The sequence below is a fragment of the Anabas testudineus genome, chromosome 8 (assembly GCF_900324465.2).
Source record: "Anabas testudineus chromosome 8, fAnaTes1.2, whole genome shotgun sequence".
Taxonomy (NCBI): Eukaryota; Metazoa; Chordata; class Actinopteri; order Anabantiformes; family Anabantidae; genus Anabas; species Anabas testudineus.
In genome coordinates this window covers 19,367,790-19,386,316 of record NC_046617.1, presented here as the reverse complement: position 1 = coordinate 19,386,316, position 18,527 = coordinate 19,367,790, and the positions used below count along the sequence as shown (strand labels likewise).

The following is an 18,527-nucleotide window of genomic DNA, read 5'->3' as shown; positions in this document are numbered from 1 at the left end:
GCAGCCAACATTTTGGGATGGTTACCTGACAGGAGAAGCTCCTACCGTCAGCTTCTGTCAGAACATGTCATTTGCAGTTCGAGGGTAAACTGCCCATCAGACCCCCATCACGCACATGCCTCCTCTTCACATGCTCTCTACACTCTGGAGCTGCCAAACTCTCACATCAACCTGATTGGCTGCAGCGACAATGACTGAAACTGAAGCAGCTGCGGCGGCCATGGTGGCTCCCAGTTAATGCAGCGGAGACCTTGAATCACGCAGACCTGGAGCCAACATGGAGCCAGTCGCCTGCTGGTTCCTCTAATGAGCTGTTGTATTGAATATCATGGGCTTTAGAAAGCGAAATGCAACGCTCATGCTAGTGACATCTGGCAAATGCTGGCTCAGGTTAACGTAAATAAATAAACACTGGTGAGGTGGTGGTGGTGGTGGTGGGGGGGGGTAACATACATTAAAACCAGTGGCTTATTTCCATGTTAACAGCAAATAAGATGCTCTGAGAGACACTGTGGTTGTTTCAACTTTACAACCATCACACAGGTAACACGGAGCTCTGAGGAAACCCAGAGCTAAGGGTTGATTTCCTGATGTTCTGCAGAGGATGTTGACAACAGCATCAGGTTTCCTATTAAACAATAGACCACACGGGGACAAATTCCTCATAGAGCACAGTGAAATAACACAAGGTGACTTATTAGCGAGATGCATCTCTCATTTAATCCAAATGTAGCTAAATACAGCAGAGTGTGTATGAAAAACATGACAAGAACAGTTTCGCTCTGCAAAAATGTACAAATATGAGCACAAGGTTTCAAAAGGCAGGTTTTTCCAACACAGGGCACGTTCTGTGCGTCCACTTGTATTTTACAGACTTTTGAGGAAACACGTGCTCAAACATAGGAGCATAATAACTCCGGTTTGTTCACCTCTTACGCGATTCAGACAAGTCGAGTCTCTTTACAGTTCAAACCCTACAATATATTTTCACAGAAAATCTTTCAGTCTTGATGATGAACCCTCTTCCCAGTCTTGCGACGCCTCTGCCACTTGCTGGTCCTCCCCGTTTTGTTTTTGTTCTCTGTGACACCACCTCTCTTGTCTGTCCGTCGGCTTCGTCCCCCTCGTCTTTCCTGCTTCCCTTTCTTGTTCCGCTTGCTGGTGTAAGTGCTGAGTGCCGCCGTCAGGGAGCGGATCCTGCAACAGCGGGGAAGAGAGACAGAGAGAGAAATGCAGCTGGGGTCAGAGGACGGCCGGCAGACGAGAAACATCTGAGGACAGCTGTTATGTCATCACTGTGCTGTGGGAGAATGTGGTGACTTGGCACCATCACTGTGTGTGTTCATCGTCTGATTACTTGATCAGATATTTTGCTTTTAAAATCTCAAAAACAGTGACAAATATTTATCACACGTCGTCTGACAATGAGCCAGTTGAAAACGAGCCACGCTTACTGATACTGAACTGAATGATAAACAACTTACTTTTTATTCACGATTGGATTCCCAGCTTTTCTTGGCACTGCAGCAGCTTCATCCTCCTTTTCCTCCCCCTTTTCTTCATCCTCACACTCCCTGGTAACCTTGAAAGCAGAGGTTGCCAAAGTTAATGTAGTTCAATAATACATATATGTTTTATATGTGACCAGAATTCTCCATCTTTTTTGTTTTTCACTCACTGAGATTACGTGAACTTGAACAGAAGTCAGACTGTGCAGGATAATGTGGGAGCGTGTTTACATGTAGTATCCTGGTTAGTATAAATCATCTGATTACTGATCAGAAATCAGATTCTGGCTCACAGATTTTGGATGTTTGATGACAGAAGATGCTTCAAGGCTAAATAGTCCAGGGGAAATACAGTCCACAGACACAATGAAGCTCATTTTCAAAGTGTGAACTATCTACATTTAAAAAATATGATATGTAAACCGACTTAATTACATGTCTACATGTCACTTTGTGTTAGATTCAGTTTTAGTGCCACCTTTTTATGATAAGGTATTGCTCTCCTGTCATCCAGCCATTCTTTTTTTGCTACTTTCCCTGTCAGCAGTGTTCTTGTCAATCACTTGTACAAAGCTGATTATGAAATCTGGTTATGCAAACAGTCACATACATACATAGACATAGCAGAGAAATCTGTGTTCTCCAGGAGAAACTGACCTACATCACACCTAAATCTGAAAAGAACAAGAACAAGCAGGTGTTCTGTTACATGTACTGAACATGAACTGCTCACCTGATTTGCTGAGGGTCCGAGCATGTGAGCCCCTGTTAAATCAAGATCACTGATGGTCGTCACCGTGACGGTGTGGTTAGGGTGATCGTACTGTACAGATTCTGTTGTGGCGGTTATCACATCTTCCAGATCATCTTCGGCATCCTCTAAGAGATGTGATCAAGTGAGGAAACAAAACAGTAAGCAAAGATTCTCATTATAGTCCGATTGGTTCTTATATTTACCTATAGTAAATGTTAATTGAATCTGTCACAAAGCATTTTCAGCAACTACTTGATCCACTGGTTCAAAAATCTGTAAAATGACTGACTCACCTAGAGCTTCTCTCCTCTCCTTGAGCATCTTAATGTATTCCTTATGCCTCTGAAATGAGACATTAACGTCAGTTCAGCCTCTCTTTACAAGCTCAGGCACCACTCTGCTCTCTTACTTTAAACTCACCTCTTCCCGAACTTTCGTCTGTTCTTCTTTGATTTTCTTACGGATTTCTGCCACTGCTGCTTTCCTCCTTTCCACTTTTCTCTTATGGAAACCAGTGAGATATTCCCTGCAGGAGAGAAGCAACTTAAATCAACAGCCACCTTTTTAAATGTGTGCAGATTAGAACAGTAAGTGGCATTCATATAAGAGCTTTTCATATAATGATAATTCCAGTGGCACTGAGACAATGGAGAATAAAAAAGATAAAACAATGACAAAAATGACATTTGCTTCCTCATTTAGTGAGAAAATCTTAGTATTTGAACCCATAGAATTCAAACTATTGTATACTATATGTACACTGTAAGAAAACTATCAACACAAGTGTTTTACCATTTAAACAAAATGTAACATGACATCAAACACTTTTCTTATAGTGGACCTGTTAATTGACATAACTTTTAAACACTGTAAAACTGTGAATTGACATTCTTTCATTGATTATTTCTTAATAATGGTTGGTGACTTGATCATAGGTTAGTCATGAGCAACAGGGTTAATGATACATTAATTACATGACATTAAATCATCATAAGTCATATTGTAATAAATTAAACTATAGATAACACACTAATACAAACTGTTTAAAGAGACACTGATACAGGCTAACTTAGAGCTAACCTGTAATAAACCAGTGATGCTAACAGCTAAAGGCTGATTATCGGTGATAAACTTACTGTCTGTTTTTGTCGTCAAACATCACGATGCATTTGTTTTCTCGTTTTTTCGACCCTGGCTTGAATTTTGCCTTTTTGGAAACGTTGTTGTGCTTTTTTGAATTTTTCATGTTGCACGTGTGTTTACTGAACACTACTTCCGGCGCGTCTTATGAAGGAGCACGTCATTCATCTGTCCGTCTGGAAACACGTACACCACAGTCGAAAACGTTCCGCTCAACATACACGTTTGGATAAATGTTGGATGTTTATTTAAGGATTTATTATCCTTATTTAAGTTACTGTAAATGTCCATGATACTTCTTCAAAATAAATGTATTCGTTGCCATGAATAATTTTTTCTTTTATATATTAATCTTTTGGCATAAATGAAAAACGTTTTATTATTTACAGAATTTAATTTCAGCATCCATTATTACCAAGAGTTTTTCTTCCTAACCAATTTCAACATTCATTAGTTTTCTACCAGACTGTGCACACATCTTCACCTTAATGAACTTGATTAACTATATACATATATATAGTATAAATATATGGTATAAATATAACTTTATATAATTAATATAAACTTCATCTCATTTTAATGTTCTGTCATAATTTATAGATTTTTTAATCCCTCCTGCACAAGCTCTTGATTAATTTGAATAAACATACTTTCGCATCATACTGTGTGTGTCCAAGTGTGGACTAGATATTTTATACTCAGATTTATTACATGAAATAAAATAAAAACTATACACAACGCAACAACTTCTGCCATTTTATTATAAAACATTCCAATTAACACATACATTTATACCATAAAACACGCAAAGGGAAAAAGACAAAAATAAATTGTAACATAATCATAACATTAAGCAAAAAGTCCAGCTGCTGAGGACCACTTTCACGTTCTTCTTTTGCATTTTACCGTCTCAGGAGAGCTAAATCTAAAGTATTTTTACGAGTCTTTCGTTTGCTCACCTACATCTTGGGTTGACCTGGAAGACAAAGTTTCTAATAGCATAAATGTGTGTTTACTTTTATTTTTTAAACAGCAAAGAAAAAAAAAGACTCTAAAATAATGAGCTTAAACTGAGGTTTTTATTAAAATACCTCTTTAATTATATATACTGTCTGTGACGGTTTCTGGCCCTACTCTGCTTTCACAGATATAAAACAATGACTGTAAAACTGCTCCCTTCCCACCCTAAAAGCATTTATATTAATATTACATAACCATTAAATAAGATAATCAGAGCACAGAAATGAGAATGACAGAAGTGCTGTGTCTTGTATATGTTGACAGCTACAAATAAAAAGCAAATTGGACAAAGGATCTCACAAAGATACGCAAACTCCTCCATCATAACAAAAATGATGAAACATAATAAAATATTTTTTTTTGTACACAACATGAAGGCCATTTAGCTTGAGAGCTTTACATCATATGCGACATTGCTACAAGAAATACAATCCCTCACTTTTATCAGTGTGTTCACGCCACAAAGTGATACACCACCCAGAACCTCCACAGGTGGATTCTGGTGTTCTGCCTGAACCTTTATGTGTGATTTGATTCTTTAACCTGCAGTAATAACTTGTAAATGTTAGGAATTTTAAACCAGACACAGCTGCTCTTCTCCATCGGTGACTTGGTTTAAAGCCAACATGCAAGGCCTGCATCAGGTTGAGTGTGTGGTAATAATTGTGTATCACTTTCCGGGTGAGACCGGAGACCAGGTCCTGACAAGAAACTACTACAAACCAACTGTGACATGTTTCTTTGACCTGCGTCTCCTCTTAGGCTATAGGTAAGAACTTTTGTTCAATCTACTTCTGTTTATCTGCCTATGTACAACCTATTTACAATCACAATGTGAATGAGTGTGTGTGTGTGTGTGTGTGTGTATGTATTTTTAAACTTATCAGTAGGGATGGGTTCCCATAGCAAGTTTAGTTTTGGATCTAGTTCTAAGCTCCACAGCCAAATTAATCTCTTATCAAAATGAATTAACCTTCACTCTTCAGCAAACCTATGACTGACACACACAAAAAAAGACAAACACAGGAGATATTTGTTGCTTAAGTGTTTCTGCTTGTGCCAGTTGAATTTTGTTATTAATGTAAAACAGAAGAAGACTAATTTCAATGTTTATTATACATAACAGCTTGAGTTTGTCTTAGTTCTGCACTCAGAACCCTTTTATTTAAACTGACTGGTTAAACAGATTTGATAAAATGCTATCGAAACCCATCTCTACTTGTTGGCCCATGATTGGCTGTTCCCCTCTGGTACTTAAAATATTACTTTCCATGTTTCTTGGTTGCCATTCTTGCATAATCTGCAACAAGTCAAATTCTATGCTGTAAATTCTACTGCACCCTAAAGTCTAAATAAAGCGATTCAGCAAGATTGTATTAGAATGACACTGCACTGATCGAAGCATCACTTCAAACAGTCACTTCAAATTCAGGATCACTGACGTGTTAACTAACCTATTTCACTCCACAGTACAATGCTGGCACTGTAGTGTGTATGAGGTAGATAAGAAGAGACACTACTCAGCACTGTACGGTTAAAAGCAAGCTTGTTTGTGTCCTACATCCGTCCTACAGCACAGTCGTGATTTGCAGACCTCGGCTGTCTACTCCTGAACACTCTGAAGCCCTTAAGTGAAGCATGCAAGCATAATGAGACGTTACACAGTTGTTGTAGCACTCATTTTGCTGTGCGCCGAAAACAAACCAGCTCGGTATCTGACTAATAAATGCACAGCTGCTTTGCATTAATTTGAACAGTTATTAGATTATGGTCCCTTTTCCCTTTGGGGCCTATTAACCTGATTTTCCTGGTTGTATGGCGTTGTTTAAAATTCAATTCTATTCAATTTTATTTGTATAGCGCCAAATCACAACAGAAGTCACCACAAGGCACTTTACAGTATAAAATGAGGCTGTTAGCCCATTATTAGTACCATTAACAACCAGGAGGTGGCATGATTGTGCTGCAACTATGCATTAAATGAGCAAATGTGAAAGATTTAGCTGCAGTCTGGACTCAAGGCCGACAGTTAAAGCAGCTGTGACGGTAAAAAACAGCCATTTGAAGCTCACTCTTTATATTAATGGACCTGATCTAAATAAGTATGTGAATGGCTGAGACATATAACAGCCTGGTGTACATATAGTTTCAAATCATAGAGTTCACAGTTTTCAGTGTACTGTGAGTAGCCCTGATCACCGTGTTTGTTTTAACAGTGTGTCTGTGTGTTTGTTTATGTGGTCAGGAGGCAGCGATTGTCGTGCCCCCGCTGAGGCGCAGCAGGATCTGCTGGCAGTCCTGCAGGGACCGACGGTCTCCAACTCGCTCCAGGGTGCGCTTGGCCTCAGCCAGAAGGCGGGCTCGGTGGCCAGGAGGAGTCAGCAGGGGCATGGGCAGGTGGCGGCAGGCCAGAAGGATGGCGTGAGCCCTCTCCCTCTCGCCCAGGACGCACTCACCTTCTGACAGGAGCAGGGGGCAGGAGAAAGACAAGAAAAGTTCAGTTAGTATATTTTGTATTCTGGTGTGTGTGTATGTGTGTTCGGTTGCTATGTGTGTTTACATATGAATACAGGCTCATTCTGCCCTGTAATTTTTTAAGTTCAACACTAGTAGTTAAGATTAAAGAAAGACTGGACGAGGATTTTCTTGCTGAGCCTTCCAAAACCCTTTCAATGGAAATGCTGGGAAACAAAATCCACAGTTTTTGTTATGTGTACTTGAATGTGGATCTAAGACGACATCTCCTAAAGATTAAGTTATTTGGGAAAAGACGATATCTCAAGATATCTGAGATAAAGGTTGATGTTGCAGATCATCTGCAGACATGGACCCAATTCACACAATTGTGGATGGGGGTTATGTGAGTTGATGCACACTTGGTATGTATCATTATGTGGATATAAAACACCTTATATTGAGATATAAATTGTTGGTGATATTGCACAGGCCTAATTTTAATCAGTGAGGAAATAGAAATATCAGTGTGACTCTTCCTTTACCTGCAGTGTAGGAGCTGTGAGCCCTGCGTCGGAGGTTGTGCTCCAGTAGCTGGTGTGTCCTCGTGGGACTGGCTCCAGCCATCAGCCTCACTGTGGTCTCATGAAGAAACACCTGCAGAAAAAAACAACACCATAACAGTGATGTTGGAGTAGACAAACACTAAGCTCTCACATCACTTCACTGCACATTTACTACCAAGCAGATCTACAGGACACATTCTGCCCTCAGTGGAGGCTGTTCATGCAAAAAGCCTCACGGCTGCTCCTAAAACAGAACCTCGTAAAACTATGCAATTCGTGGGAGTTGTGCACAAGTCAAAATATAACAAATGACCACCGACCAATGTGAAAGCAGCAGTTGTTAAAGACCCTCCAGCTGCAGTAATAACTACTCCAGTAAATCTTACAACTATGATTGATGATATGTTAAACAGTGGTGAGGTTTCTGCAGCCGCTTAGAGTAGGACAGACCTTCACTTCCAAGTCTGAAACAGTGAATGACGTTGTTTTATCTTGGATACAATTAACAGGTCCCAGCTGATTTACAGGTTTATTATCACTGCATAGCTTTTGTTGACACAATGAAAGAAGAAGAAGCCACAAACATAATTACTCATAGTTTGTGGCTTGTTGCTTGTTGTTTTATAAAATGTGGATAGGTGCCTTCTTTTCAGTGTAAACTGTTTTCTAATCACTTTGAGCTCTGGTAACGCCTGATGTGTATTGTTTTCAATTTAAAAAACTGAATGGCTCATACTTGTTATCATTAACTACTCATCTTGACCGGCTGTAATCTTGCACTGATTTCTCAACACATCTGACCTGTGACCACATTAAGCATTTACCTTGTGTTGTGCCTGTCTGTAGCACTGTGTCAGCTTTCTGAGTGCACTGAGGTCCCTTTGGAAACCAGCCAATTGGGATCCAGGTGCCGGACCAGGCTCTCCATTACTGACACCTCCTCGCTGCCATAAACTGGTCCTCAGGGTTAGCAGGAGGTCACAGACCAGGAGCTCCACACCCTTCGAGGAGAAGAGAGACAAAAATCAAAGAGCTGTTTGGTGCATTTACTAAAGAGGTTCTGATTTATTTTACACTGTGATTGATGTACTGAGTACTATATTTATAAGAGATGCCAAAGGGTGACTTAAATCTGCCAGTACAACCACAGCCCACCACCATCATTACTATTGTGCCTCGCCCAACATGCACATAGGCCAAAAACAGAGACTTAGAAAGAATTAGAAGGACTACATGAGATTCAGTGAAGTCTAGCGGTGGGGTGTGTAGCGGGTGCGTGCAGATTGGGGAGGCCTCTGTACTGCACTGCAGACACATTGCACTCGGCTTCAGGATCATGCAATGCAACTACAATGCACCACAGCCACCTCCTGCCACCCACACTGCGCACACACACAGCCCCACGTCAGCCTGCATGCAGTGTTAGAATGTGTGTAGGATTGAATAAATTGACGTCAGGTTTCTGGTTTGTTTATGTGGGTAAAAGTCAGTAGAAAAGATTACTTAAACCACAAACCCAGAGCAGATCTTAAGGAGAGATTAATGCTGGTGCTTATGATGGAGTGTTTGCAGTTTACCTTGTTCAGCAAGTTCCCAGACTGGGTGAGTGGAACAGAGATGCTGGAGCACAGGTAACTGCTGCTTCTGTCACACAGGGACAGGCAGGTTACCACCCCTTCTCCCTTCAGAGGGGACAAACTCATCTGAACTGCCTTGCAAAGCAGCAGCACAGCCTTAGGTAGAGGGTGGCTGAAACAGAAGAGGATGGTCCATTTTATTTTTAACAAGTACAATGTATTTGGATTTACTAACGCCATTCAAAGTCCTGTGTAAATGTCACTTAATGTGTCTGAATCCAGTTGAAAATTATTTTAAATTTGTCAAACCTTCCTACTCTCGCTTTACTTACTCTAGGGTGTGTAGAGCCCTTGGCATTCGCTCTGCCTCTGCTAACAGCGTCCTGACTGCAACATCATCACCCTGCAGCCAATGCACAGCAGCCTTTAGGACCAAGGCCCACCAGCGACTCACTGGGTCTCCCACTAGTAGAAAGAAGACAGGGAAATGATGCTCCACCAGCCTGGTTGCAAAGCTGAAAGTCTCGATTCAGAGATAATCTGATTGTAAAGAACATGCCTGCATCTTTGTCTCTTTGTAAAAACTGATGTATGTGTGTTATGATCTCATGTTGAGCAACAACAAGAATCTAATTAAGATTTTAACTAATTAACATTTCTTCCACTGAAGGTTTACAGTACATCAAAGGTCGTTATCTGTGATAATCCAATAAAAAAAAAAAAAAAAACTAATTCCAGAAGGTAAACTGGCTGTGCAGTAAGTGCACAGCCAACGGAGCAATAAAAATCCATTCATGCTGACAGTAATAATTAAGATGGTTATCTGGTTAATCTTCACTGACGATTAACCCGATAGCATATTATGTCTTCCCCACACAAACATGTGATGTGATTCATGATTCCTTGTAAAAAGGCAGGAAATGAGTTGTTCTCTTCATGCTATTTATACCTGGAGTGGTGGTGTGACTGGGAGGAGTCGAGAAGGGAGGAGGAGGGGATGGAGAGTCCTCTGTACAGCTGTTTAACAACTGGAGGAACTCTAGGGCACTGGAAAACTCCCTGAAAGAGTAAGAAGAGGTTTACAGATGCAGATAAAATCACCAATTCATATGTGGAAAATAAAGTGACTAGGCCCCTGGCTTACCCAGAGTCGTTCTTGCGTTTGTCTGCTTCTGAGTCACTCTGTGGCTGGATGAGCGTGTGAACAGCTCTCTCCAACAGCTTTCTGCAGAAAGAGCGGTGCAGCTGGGCAATGGGGTCAGCTGGAGGAAGATGAAGGACATGCAACTTATTAACATAATCTTTCAAATAGAAGGAAGAAATGAAACAATGAAATGAAGAGTAATCACAGTATGAGTGAATTCAACTCCTTTCCTGACGTACCTGGGTCTCTCTGGGAAGTGTACACACCGTCACTGCTCTCTGACTTCACAGACCAATCACAGCTAAGGAAGAACTGTCGGCCTAGAGGTGTGAAGAGCCAGCGCAGGCAGTCAGGTATCATCTTTGTGTCCGATTGGCTGGCCACATTCTCTGAACAGCTCAATAGGTAACCCTGAGAGAAAACGTGTACAAAAGAAATCAGACATGACTGAAATAAAGTTGTTATTTTCTCTGTGTGCTGATAAATTGGACAAATACTCTAACACTGTGACGACAAATGTAAGAGACGTACGGGCAGACAGGAAAGGTGGTGCCCCAGCACAGTGCGCAGGGCTATTGCTGCAGTGACATAGATCTCGGTGAGCTGGGAGGGGGCCATCTTGCCTTGGGCACTCTCGCTGAGGTTGACAGCGCTTAGAGACAGAGACAAAGACCACAGACTGCTACACTGAGGCAGCTTTCCTACAGAGAAAAACAGAAGAGAACCCATCACTGTGCCTTCATTGATTTATTTATTTATTGTGTGAAATATTTTGCAGTGTTTATTCACTCCAAACCATGAATCTTATCACGGCAGCCTGTAAAATCTATCAGCCTGCTTTGTTCTCAACACTCACCTGTGAGCTGCAGCTGGCTCAGTTTTTGATAAACCAGTGCTGCGTCTCTTGCACTAGTCTTAGCCTCGTCCCCCTCGTGTTTTCCTCTGATCTGGTGAACAAGCCAGCCCAGAGGAACCGGACGATGCAAGCAGTAGCGGATCAGATTCCAGGACAGCGAGCAGAGAAGGTCCAGATTGGTTAAGGGAAGAGCTCTGGTCAAGACTGACAGGCAGGTCTCCAAACTGGCCATTGCTGCTGTGTAATCACCCTGCAGGAGACAGGATCAGGGAGAAAAAAACAGTAAGCTGGAAGTATTCAGTGAAGCCTGACAGGAAAAGATGTGAAGAATAAAGGTCATGACTTAGAGCAGAGCATGATTTAACAAACACTAAAAATAAACCCATGCAAGGAACAAGCAGTCTAAATTGAGACATCAAAACAAAGTGAGTGAAGTGCTCTTCAATAGGCGAGAAAACATCAAGTCTAATTCCAAAACTGGACAAAAGAATAAGCAAACATCCACACTGTGAAATAATTTTCCTATAACTGTAAACACTACCTTGGCCCTTTTTAGATGTATCATTAAAACAAAAATCACTGTAGCGCCATAAACAAAGTTCAGGTTTGTTTCAGATGTGTTGGACACAAACCCTTTTGAGATTCAGGTCGGCTTGTTTGCGGTGTCTCCAAAACGACACTGATTTTGGGGAGTGAAGGGGTGTGACAGGTTCCCACAAGTAGAGCACCCTGACACAGCCCCACACTGCTCCCACCCCGCTCAGCACCCACACCATCACCCATGGCAACAGGCACCGCAACCAGGATGCTGGAGAATGAGAAGACATTAAACAAGAGGTAAATTTGTGATGCATTCTAAGAGATTTACACCATTTATAACAAACTATATTTTATTTATTTAGATATGTCCTCCTCACCAAAGTCATGTGTGTGACTTGGGAACCAGACAAGCGTTCTGGATGGCCCATGGCCAGCAGATAGGTTGGGACTCCCTGAGGCATCAGAACCCAACAAAGATGGAAGTGGGTTTAGAGACAGACAGAAGAAGGTCAAAGCACATAGAAGCAGACGAGAACGATCCATCACTCCCACAGAGGATGGAGAATCTGGTTCACTCTTCACCTGAAAGAGAGGAAGAGACAAAGGATTGCAAAGGTCGAGCTTGTCTTTTATTTGACAACAATTAACGTGAAAAACAAAGTCAGTGTTACCGGATCATGATCCATTAAGGGGCTGCCTGGTTCAGAGTCCACACAGTAAGGAGAGAACTGGTGAGGGGAACTGGAACCAGAGTCTGACGCTGGAGGTGACATCATCACTATTTCCTGTTTGAGCTCAACATCTTCAGACTGCGCCACTGGCTCTGAGACAGAGAGAGAGAAACTAATTTAATTCGTAAGCTGCCACATGTAGTTGTAGTAAGGGTTGTAGTTATAAACACACTCACTGTTCTTCTGGTTTGCCATCTTAAGGGCCATGTTCTCCTGTCTCAGTTTGTGGTTGACTTGTTGCAGGTATTTGATGTAGTCAATGGCTTTCCTCAGCACTCCTGACTTGTGCATCTGGGAAGAAAGAGAATGGAGGAGTATACATGAGAATCACATTTCTATTTCTAAGATCGTGAGTCAAATCTGTGAATTCATTTTCCATTGAAAGTATTTAATGCCATTAAAATAATCTTAATGTTAAGATCACTAACCTTTGCATCGTTACCCATGACCAGGTCTCTGAGCTCAATAATCTTGTCGTTGATGGAGGAGCGGTACCTCTTCTCGATGATGTTGTGCGTCGTCCTCCTCTCACCCTCCTTCACCACTCCTCCTTGGACTACTGGTCCTGTTGTCACCTGGCTCTGCTCCATGTTTGTCCTGGCTGCGTTTGTGCAGTGGGTTGAGCCTGGCTGGAGCTGCTTGATCGGGAGCTTGTCTCCTCCTCCCATTACAACAGGGACGGTGGTCAGGATGTTGCTGCTCATCAGTGTCTGAGACAGAAATCAGCAATAACAAAAGTTCTCAGACAGTTGACTTAAGAAAAAGTACCAGTAAACAAATTTAGAAATACTCTATTACACTATTACTTTATTTAGAGACCAAAACTGTAACGGTTGTTATCAATCAAATAACACTATAAATCCTTTTATTATATGTTCATACCGGGACTTGCAGAGCTGTGTTCTGAATAGGGGTCGTCAAAGTAGTGATCCCAGCAGGGCTCTGCATGGTAGAAAGAACTTGTGTGCCATCTGGTTTGAGTGTTGTGAGAACCAGTGAATCGGTCTTCAGAATCTGAGGCTGCTGGACCAGAACCTGATTGACAGATGTCAAAAAAACATCTCAGAATTGCTGGACCTCAATTTATCTTTGCATCTACACCATCATCATAAAACAAAATAAATGTGTGCAGGAGCTACTTCTTGCAGCAAACACTAGAGACGTTACTCACAGGCACTTGCTGCACCTGCTGTTGTACGGTGTGGACTGTGGGCGCTGAGAGAGTCTGGATGGTCTGACCGGTTGGAGTCAGAACACGCTGATGCTGAATGGTCACTGGCTGGAGGTGTGGTGATGTCATGATGCTCTGCATCTGTGGTTGTAGGACTGGGAATCGGGAGAGATGATGATTAGTCAGTCAAACTAAAAATAAATCATGGTCCAAAACAAAACAAAACAAAACATATTATTTTTAAATTGTTGCATGTGACAGAGGCGTCAACAGATAGCCTTGAAAAAGTATGTGAATGTACTGATGGCCCTGATGTGACACCCTCCTATTTTTCTTGGTCACCTTGGAAGCCAGGAGCAGGACTCTGGTGGCAGATGACTGGATTCTGGATGAAACGTGACTGTCCACCATTGGATGCAATCATCACAGTTTGGGCTGCCTGGGTCTGTATGGGCAGCGTTGCCTGGCTGTGGGTCTGAACCAGGGTTTGGACTGGGAAGGTCTGGGTCTGCATGGGGATCCCTTGAGTGTGCATCTGCATTTAGGTAAAATAATGAATTCAGTTTCATTTAACTTGCATTTTTCCTTCTTCAACACAACTAAAGTTTGTGACTGGGCTTGTGAGCACATTAGCTGATAATTCCTGCTGCCTGGAACTTGTTGGACTTGTTAAACTTCATGGCCAAAAATCTTTCCTTCACATACTTGCTTTCTGACACTACAGACCTCAGCATAGGAGGGGAAAAAACCATGACATAACCCATGGCTGAATGAATTTCTAAAGGGTACTGATGATGCAGGGGGAACAAAAGGTCCTTTATTTAAATCTAATTCAACACATTAAAGTAAGAACTTTTGTTTATGTTGGTAACTTGTGAAGGACGCTTGCCAACTGCTGATGACACACTGGATTCTCTAAACCGTCAGATTGCACAAACTGTAGCTGAGTAACAATTCACCTTCAGGTAACGTTAAGAGTAGTGTGCAGCAGAACATCACTGACTGATGATGAAAAACAAAGATAATTTTGTTATGTTGTTTGTTTTGTCAGTGCAGTGGCAGCACAGCAAACACACGAGTGAGGACAGGGTTAATGGGTGTTGCCATTTGATAAAATGGTACTGAACCACATCCCTACTATTAGAGCTGCTACTAAAATTAGTATAATGTGGATTTATATACATAAAAACACAGGACTGGAGTGTGAAAGTGGTGTCAGGTAGGTGATACCTGGATGGTGGGCTGGGCAGCCTGTTGGGGCTGAGGCTGGATGGGCTGTACAATCTGAGGCCGCGGTTGAAGCAGCAGAGGGCTGCGGGTCACCTGCTGCTGTCCTGAGGGGGTGGTGGTGGAGGAGGAGGGGGTCTGTGCAGGAGTGAGGGGAGGGGTGAGGGGCAAAGACTGGGGTGACAACGTTTGCGAGATGGCGAGACTATTGTTGGCGCTGTGATAGGCAACAGGGGCCGGTGTCTGGGGAGTTTGGGGAGCTTGAGGGGTCTGAACGGCAGGACGCTGGGTGGTGCTAGAGCAGCCATTTTGTATTGAACCTGCCGAGTTCATCTGGTCCTCAAACAAGTCTGGGAAGTCCCCCACTTGGTTGCTGACAAACTGCAGCATCTCTGAAATTGACAAAACAGAACACACATTACAACATATCTGTCTACAAATATAAAAAAAGTATTTTCAAAACGAAGATATTGTGAATTTCCAATATAGGTCTATGTGAACAGAAAGTGTATCACTGGGTGAAACCTGCAGAATAACAAATTGCAACATGGTCAGAGAATTGACTGGAGTGGCCTTGACCTGACACATACATGCACAGAAACAGCTGCTAGTCTAGTCATAAACCATTGCACAAAGCGAACAGCCTTCAAACAATTAGCCTTGAAAAAGTATGTGAATGTACTGATGGCCCTGAAAGACAATAGAAGCAGGGTAAAAGAGCATGTAGATAAAGGATCAGGCAGCTCTGAGAGACTTGAAGGACAGATAGATAGATGAAACACTGATAATGACGATGAATCCTGTCATCAAACACTACAATATGTTAAACACCACCTAAAATCAGTCACTATGTAGTTTGTTACATAAATGAAGGGCACAAAACTGAAGAGACTAGACTATAACACAAAATAATGCTGTATGTGTATGTGTGTGATAATATACAATCAGCAGCCAGTTTATTACGTTTGTATTATTAAAGATCACAGAAATCTGATATTTCTTATCATAAGAGAACCTATCACTGCTTTTGTGTGTAGGCTCTGCATTAGGAAGGTAATACTGTGTAGAAAGTGTAGTGTGAGCTGTTAGTTTCAGCTCCAGTGAGGTGTTCAGGGACAATACAGAGTGTAGGTCATCTGCATAGACTCCTAATAGACTATAATAGAAATTTGGTGTTTATAACTAATTTAAATTCTTCCCAGCTGTCTGTTAATCCCTTATATTTGCCTCATATGGAGAAGTCTGAATTAAAATATTTAAATGTCTTTAGTGACTTTCAATCAAGCAAGACACTGTGGTGACTTGACTCTTATTCTTTTGCTATGTTTCTAATATACAGTACTTTAGAACAGCAGGATATATGTGATTTTTACAGTCACTGTGAAGACTATTATAGCTTTATGCTTCTGTTGTCTGCAATTTAACAATTGTTAATAATGATCTGGCATGCTTGTACACCTTCAGACTGCAGACAGCTTATGACAGACAGGACAAAGCAGCTCGGAGCCCCCACAGCTTCAGACAAGCTGACACAAATGATAACTCTATCAGACAGGGGATAGGCTGCTGAGAGCAAAGAAAATTGGTTATATAAGCAGAGCTGCAGTTGCTAAGGGAATAATTAGGAGAGGAAAAATGTTCTAGATGAATGTGGGGTCAACTGCATGAGTCCTTACAGAGGTCTTTAAAAACTATCACACAAAAAAGCACATGGCTCATCTGGAGAACAAGCACCCTTTGAGGTCTACACTAAATAAGCGGCTGCCCAAAGAGACAAATCAAAGCCAGTCAACTGAGATCCAATTTAAAGTGACTTAAACATACATCTAACATAAAAAAGCCTGTGCCTTAAATTTCTATAAGTCAAGTAATTCTTCTGCAGGTGGCTGCTCTGCCTGACGGAGAAACTGTCATTATCAGTTAGCCCAAGGCCAAATGGAGACAAAATTGAGTGTGGGATGCCTTTGCTGCAGCTTGCCTGTGAATTCATCAGTCAAGCCTCAGTTGTCATTTCTCACAATCTTTCTCTCTTTTGGCACAGTGATTTACTGGGATTACATAACTTTAGCTGGTGTGCTGTCTCTTCACTTTGAAAGAAGAATTACAATTAGACACCAAAAACAGGTAGCGTCTGTGTGCAGTAGTGTCAGTGCTTTCCATTAATGCTTGTTAAATACTGTAGCCTTGCGTTTTATAAATCCATTAAGCATCACAGCCAGAAAAGGGTAAACTTTTGTCCTAATACACAGTTTTATCTCAGACTGTCTGACACCACACACAAACACACAGGTCCTTCAGTCCGGTCTGGTGACTTAGCATTTAGCAAAATTCCACACTAATGGAAATCTGGTGACTCTGCGCAGGCCGGCGTTACACCAAAAGCCTCATCCTTTCACCGTGTGCCAAACAGCAGAACTTGTTTTGATTAGAGGGAGACGGGATCAGTGGGAGCTGTTAGCGTCTGCCTGAACAGCACAGAACTGGATCTTTACAGAGATGTTGTCTCATCAAGTTTGTTCAACTGTTTGTCAGTGTACAAATAAAAAGGTAAAAAAAACTAAACTTAAACTAAATTGTGCATCTTCTGAGCCTTGGTTTACATCATGCCCCTTCACTGCCCACCTGCACAGCTTTCTGATGCATGACACTTCTGTTTCATGGAAACTCTGCCTACACATTCAAATGCATCCCTACTGAAGCATGACTCTCTAATGAGACATTAATAAAACTTTAATAAAACTAAAATATAGTCAAACTAAAAGGGCTACGTCCAGTCAACCTTTATTCAAAGTGCATTATGACACAAGACTATCTCAACACAATTTTGAAAAGGAAACTGTAAAATTGGAATCATGAAGTAAATAAGAGCAGAACTAATATATGACATGACACGTCACAACACAGTGTGGACATTTTCAATGTTAAATTAAATTTAAAAAAATAACTATATGTACTGTGAACATCTTAATTCTCAAGTTAGATGAGAACAAGTTCAAACCTGCTCATTAGCCAACACTGCGTAAATAAACACACTAGCTGCACTTTCGACACTTATTTTAGTGGCGCTGAGCCAAGTGGATCTTTGTTTTTGTTTTCATGTGTAGCACAAGTTTACAGGTCAAAGACTTAGAAAAGAAGAATCCCAGACAGTAGAACGAACATCCTCTTCTCCACAGACGTGTCCCTGGTAGGTAAGAGCTAAAAGGGACGTCACTGGCCACCCGTGCATTGTTTATTTATTGTCAGCTTTTCATAAAAACACTGCTTAGCTGCACTCATTTGCACAAAGTATGAGTATTAGTGCTGTCAACCTCTAATATCTGGTGCCCAGCGAAGCGAATTCTCTCCAGTTCTGCACGAACGAACAAACGGAAGCGAACTTCGTGTCAGCGACTCGCCACAGGCCAACTGTCTCAGGTCGGAGACGACACTTCACGACAAACACTTCACACTTCACAACAATTATAAGTCACACATCTACTCACCGTCGATGTCACCCAGGGTGAATTCATCCCCTAATTCCGCTAAAGTCGGGTCCATGTTCTCCATGTATTCTCCGCCGTCCATCCTGTCTGTCAGCAGCTCGCCTCTCCGGCTGTCACCGGAGGGTCGGAGGTTATTGCGCGGCGTCCAGCAAGACCTTCAACACACGTATCTGACTGGGAAGATTGTTATTCTCCCAAAATAACCGTAAACAACACTGGCGCCTCAACAGAGGCCGACGTCTATAATAAACTAATTCACACCGATTAATGTTTAAGACGACGCCATCTTGTTTTACGCTTCTTACGTCATTCACAAACAGACTCTGTGGCCCAAAGCGGGCTCCGATTGGTCGA

At 41.8% G+C, this 18,527-nt stretch overlaps 2 protein-coding genes across 3 annotated transcripts; both read right to left on the bottom strand.

The window, feature by feature from the left end:
• Positions 1 to 697: 697 nt before the first annotated feature.
• On the bottom strand, positions 698 to 3,555 carry nol12 (nucleolar protein 12). Its single transcript, XM_026346188.1, has 6 exons — positions 3,399 to 3,555; positions 2,683 to 2,788; positions 2,556 to 2,604; positions 2,242 to 2,387; positions 1,485 to 1,582; positions 698 to 1,197 (listed from the first exon to the last, which is right to left on the bottom strand). Exons 1-6 carry the CDS (start codon positions 3,506 to 3,508, stop codon positions 1,002 to 1,004), a joined length of 705 nt encoding a protein of 234 aa, XP_026201973.1. The 5' UTR covers positions 3,509 to 3,555; the 3' UTR covers positions 698 to 1,001.
• Positions 3,556 to 4,493: 938 nt separating this feature from the next.
• Positions 4,494 to 18,488, bottom strand: srebf2 (sterol regulatory element binding transcription factor 2). 2 transcript variants are annotated; one of them, XM_026345638.1, is made up of 20 exons: positions 18,174 to 18,488; positions 14,692 to 15,080; positions 13,804 to 13,996; positions 13,462 to 13,616; positions 13,173 to 13,325; positions 12,719 to 13,000; positions 12,467 to 12,581; positions 12,231 to 12,382; positions 11,937 to 12,141; positions 11,652 to 11,827; positions 11,020 to 11,269; positions 10,695 to 10,864; positions 10,403 to 10,574; positions 10,164 to 10,281; positions 9,969 to 10,078; positions 9,352 to 9,484; positions 9,020 to 9,191; positions 8,267 to 8,443; positions 7,422 to 7,533; positions 4,494 to 6,881 (listed from the first exon to the last, which is right to left on the bottom strand). In XM_026345638.1, the coding sequence occupies exons 1-20, from the start codon at positions 18,253 to 18,255 to the stop codon at positions 6,664 to 6,666; spliced, it is 3,534 nt and encodes a 1,177-aa protein (XP_026201423.1). In that variant the 5' UTR covers positions 18,256 to 18,488; the 3' UTR covers positions 4,494 to 6,663. The 2 variants fall into 2 exon arrangements, with proteins under 2 accessions (XP_026201423.1, XP_026201432.1); XM_026345647.1 differs by having other exon boundaries at positions 4,494 to 6,878.
• Between the last annotated feature and the right edge of the window lie 39 nt (positions 18,489 to 18,527).

Bases quoted from the DNA above. Each gene is read 5' to 3' on its own strand.
- nol12 (XM_026346188.1), bottom strand. From the start codon at position 3,508: ATGAAAAATTCAAAAAAGCACAACAACGTTTCCAAAAAGGCAAAATTC. The intron at 2,388-2,555 runs GTGAGTCAGTCA...CACATCTCTTAG, and splicing joins GGAGAGGAGAGAAGCTCTAG to AGGATGCCGAAGATGATCTG. The intron at 1,583-2,241 runs GTGAGCAGTTCA...TCTGCTTTCAAG, and splicing joins TCGGACCCTCAGCAAATCAG to GTTACCAGGGAGTGTGAGGA.
- srebf2 (XM_026345638.1), bottom strand. From the start codon at position 18,255: ATGGACGGCGGAGAATACATGGAGAACATGGACCCGACTTTAGCGGAA. The intron at 10,575-10,694 runs GTACGTCTCTTA...GTTTTCTCTCAG, and splicing joins ACCACCTTTCCTGTCTGCCC to GGTTACCTATTGAGCTGTTC. The intron at 10,079-10,163 runs GTAAGCCAGGGG...TTACTCTTTCAG, and splicing joins AAACGCAAGAACGACTCTGG to GGAGTTTTCCAGTGCCCTAG.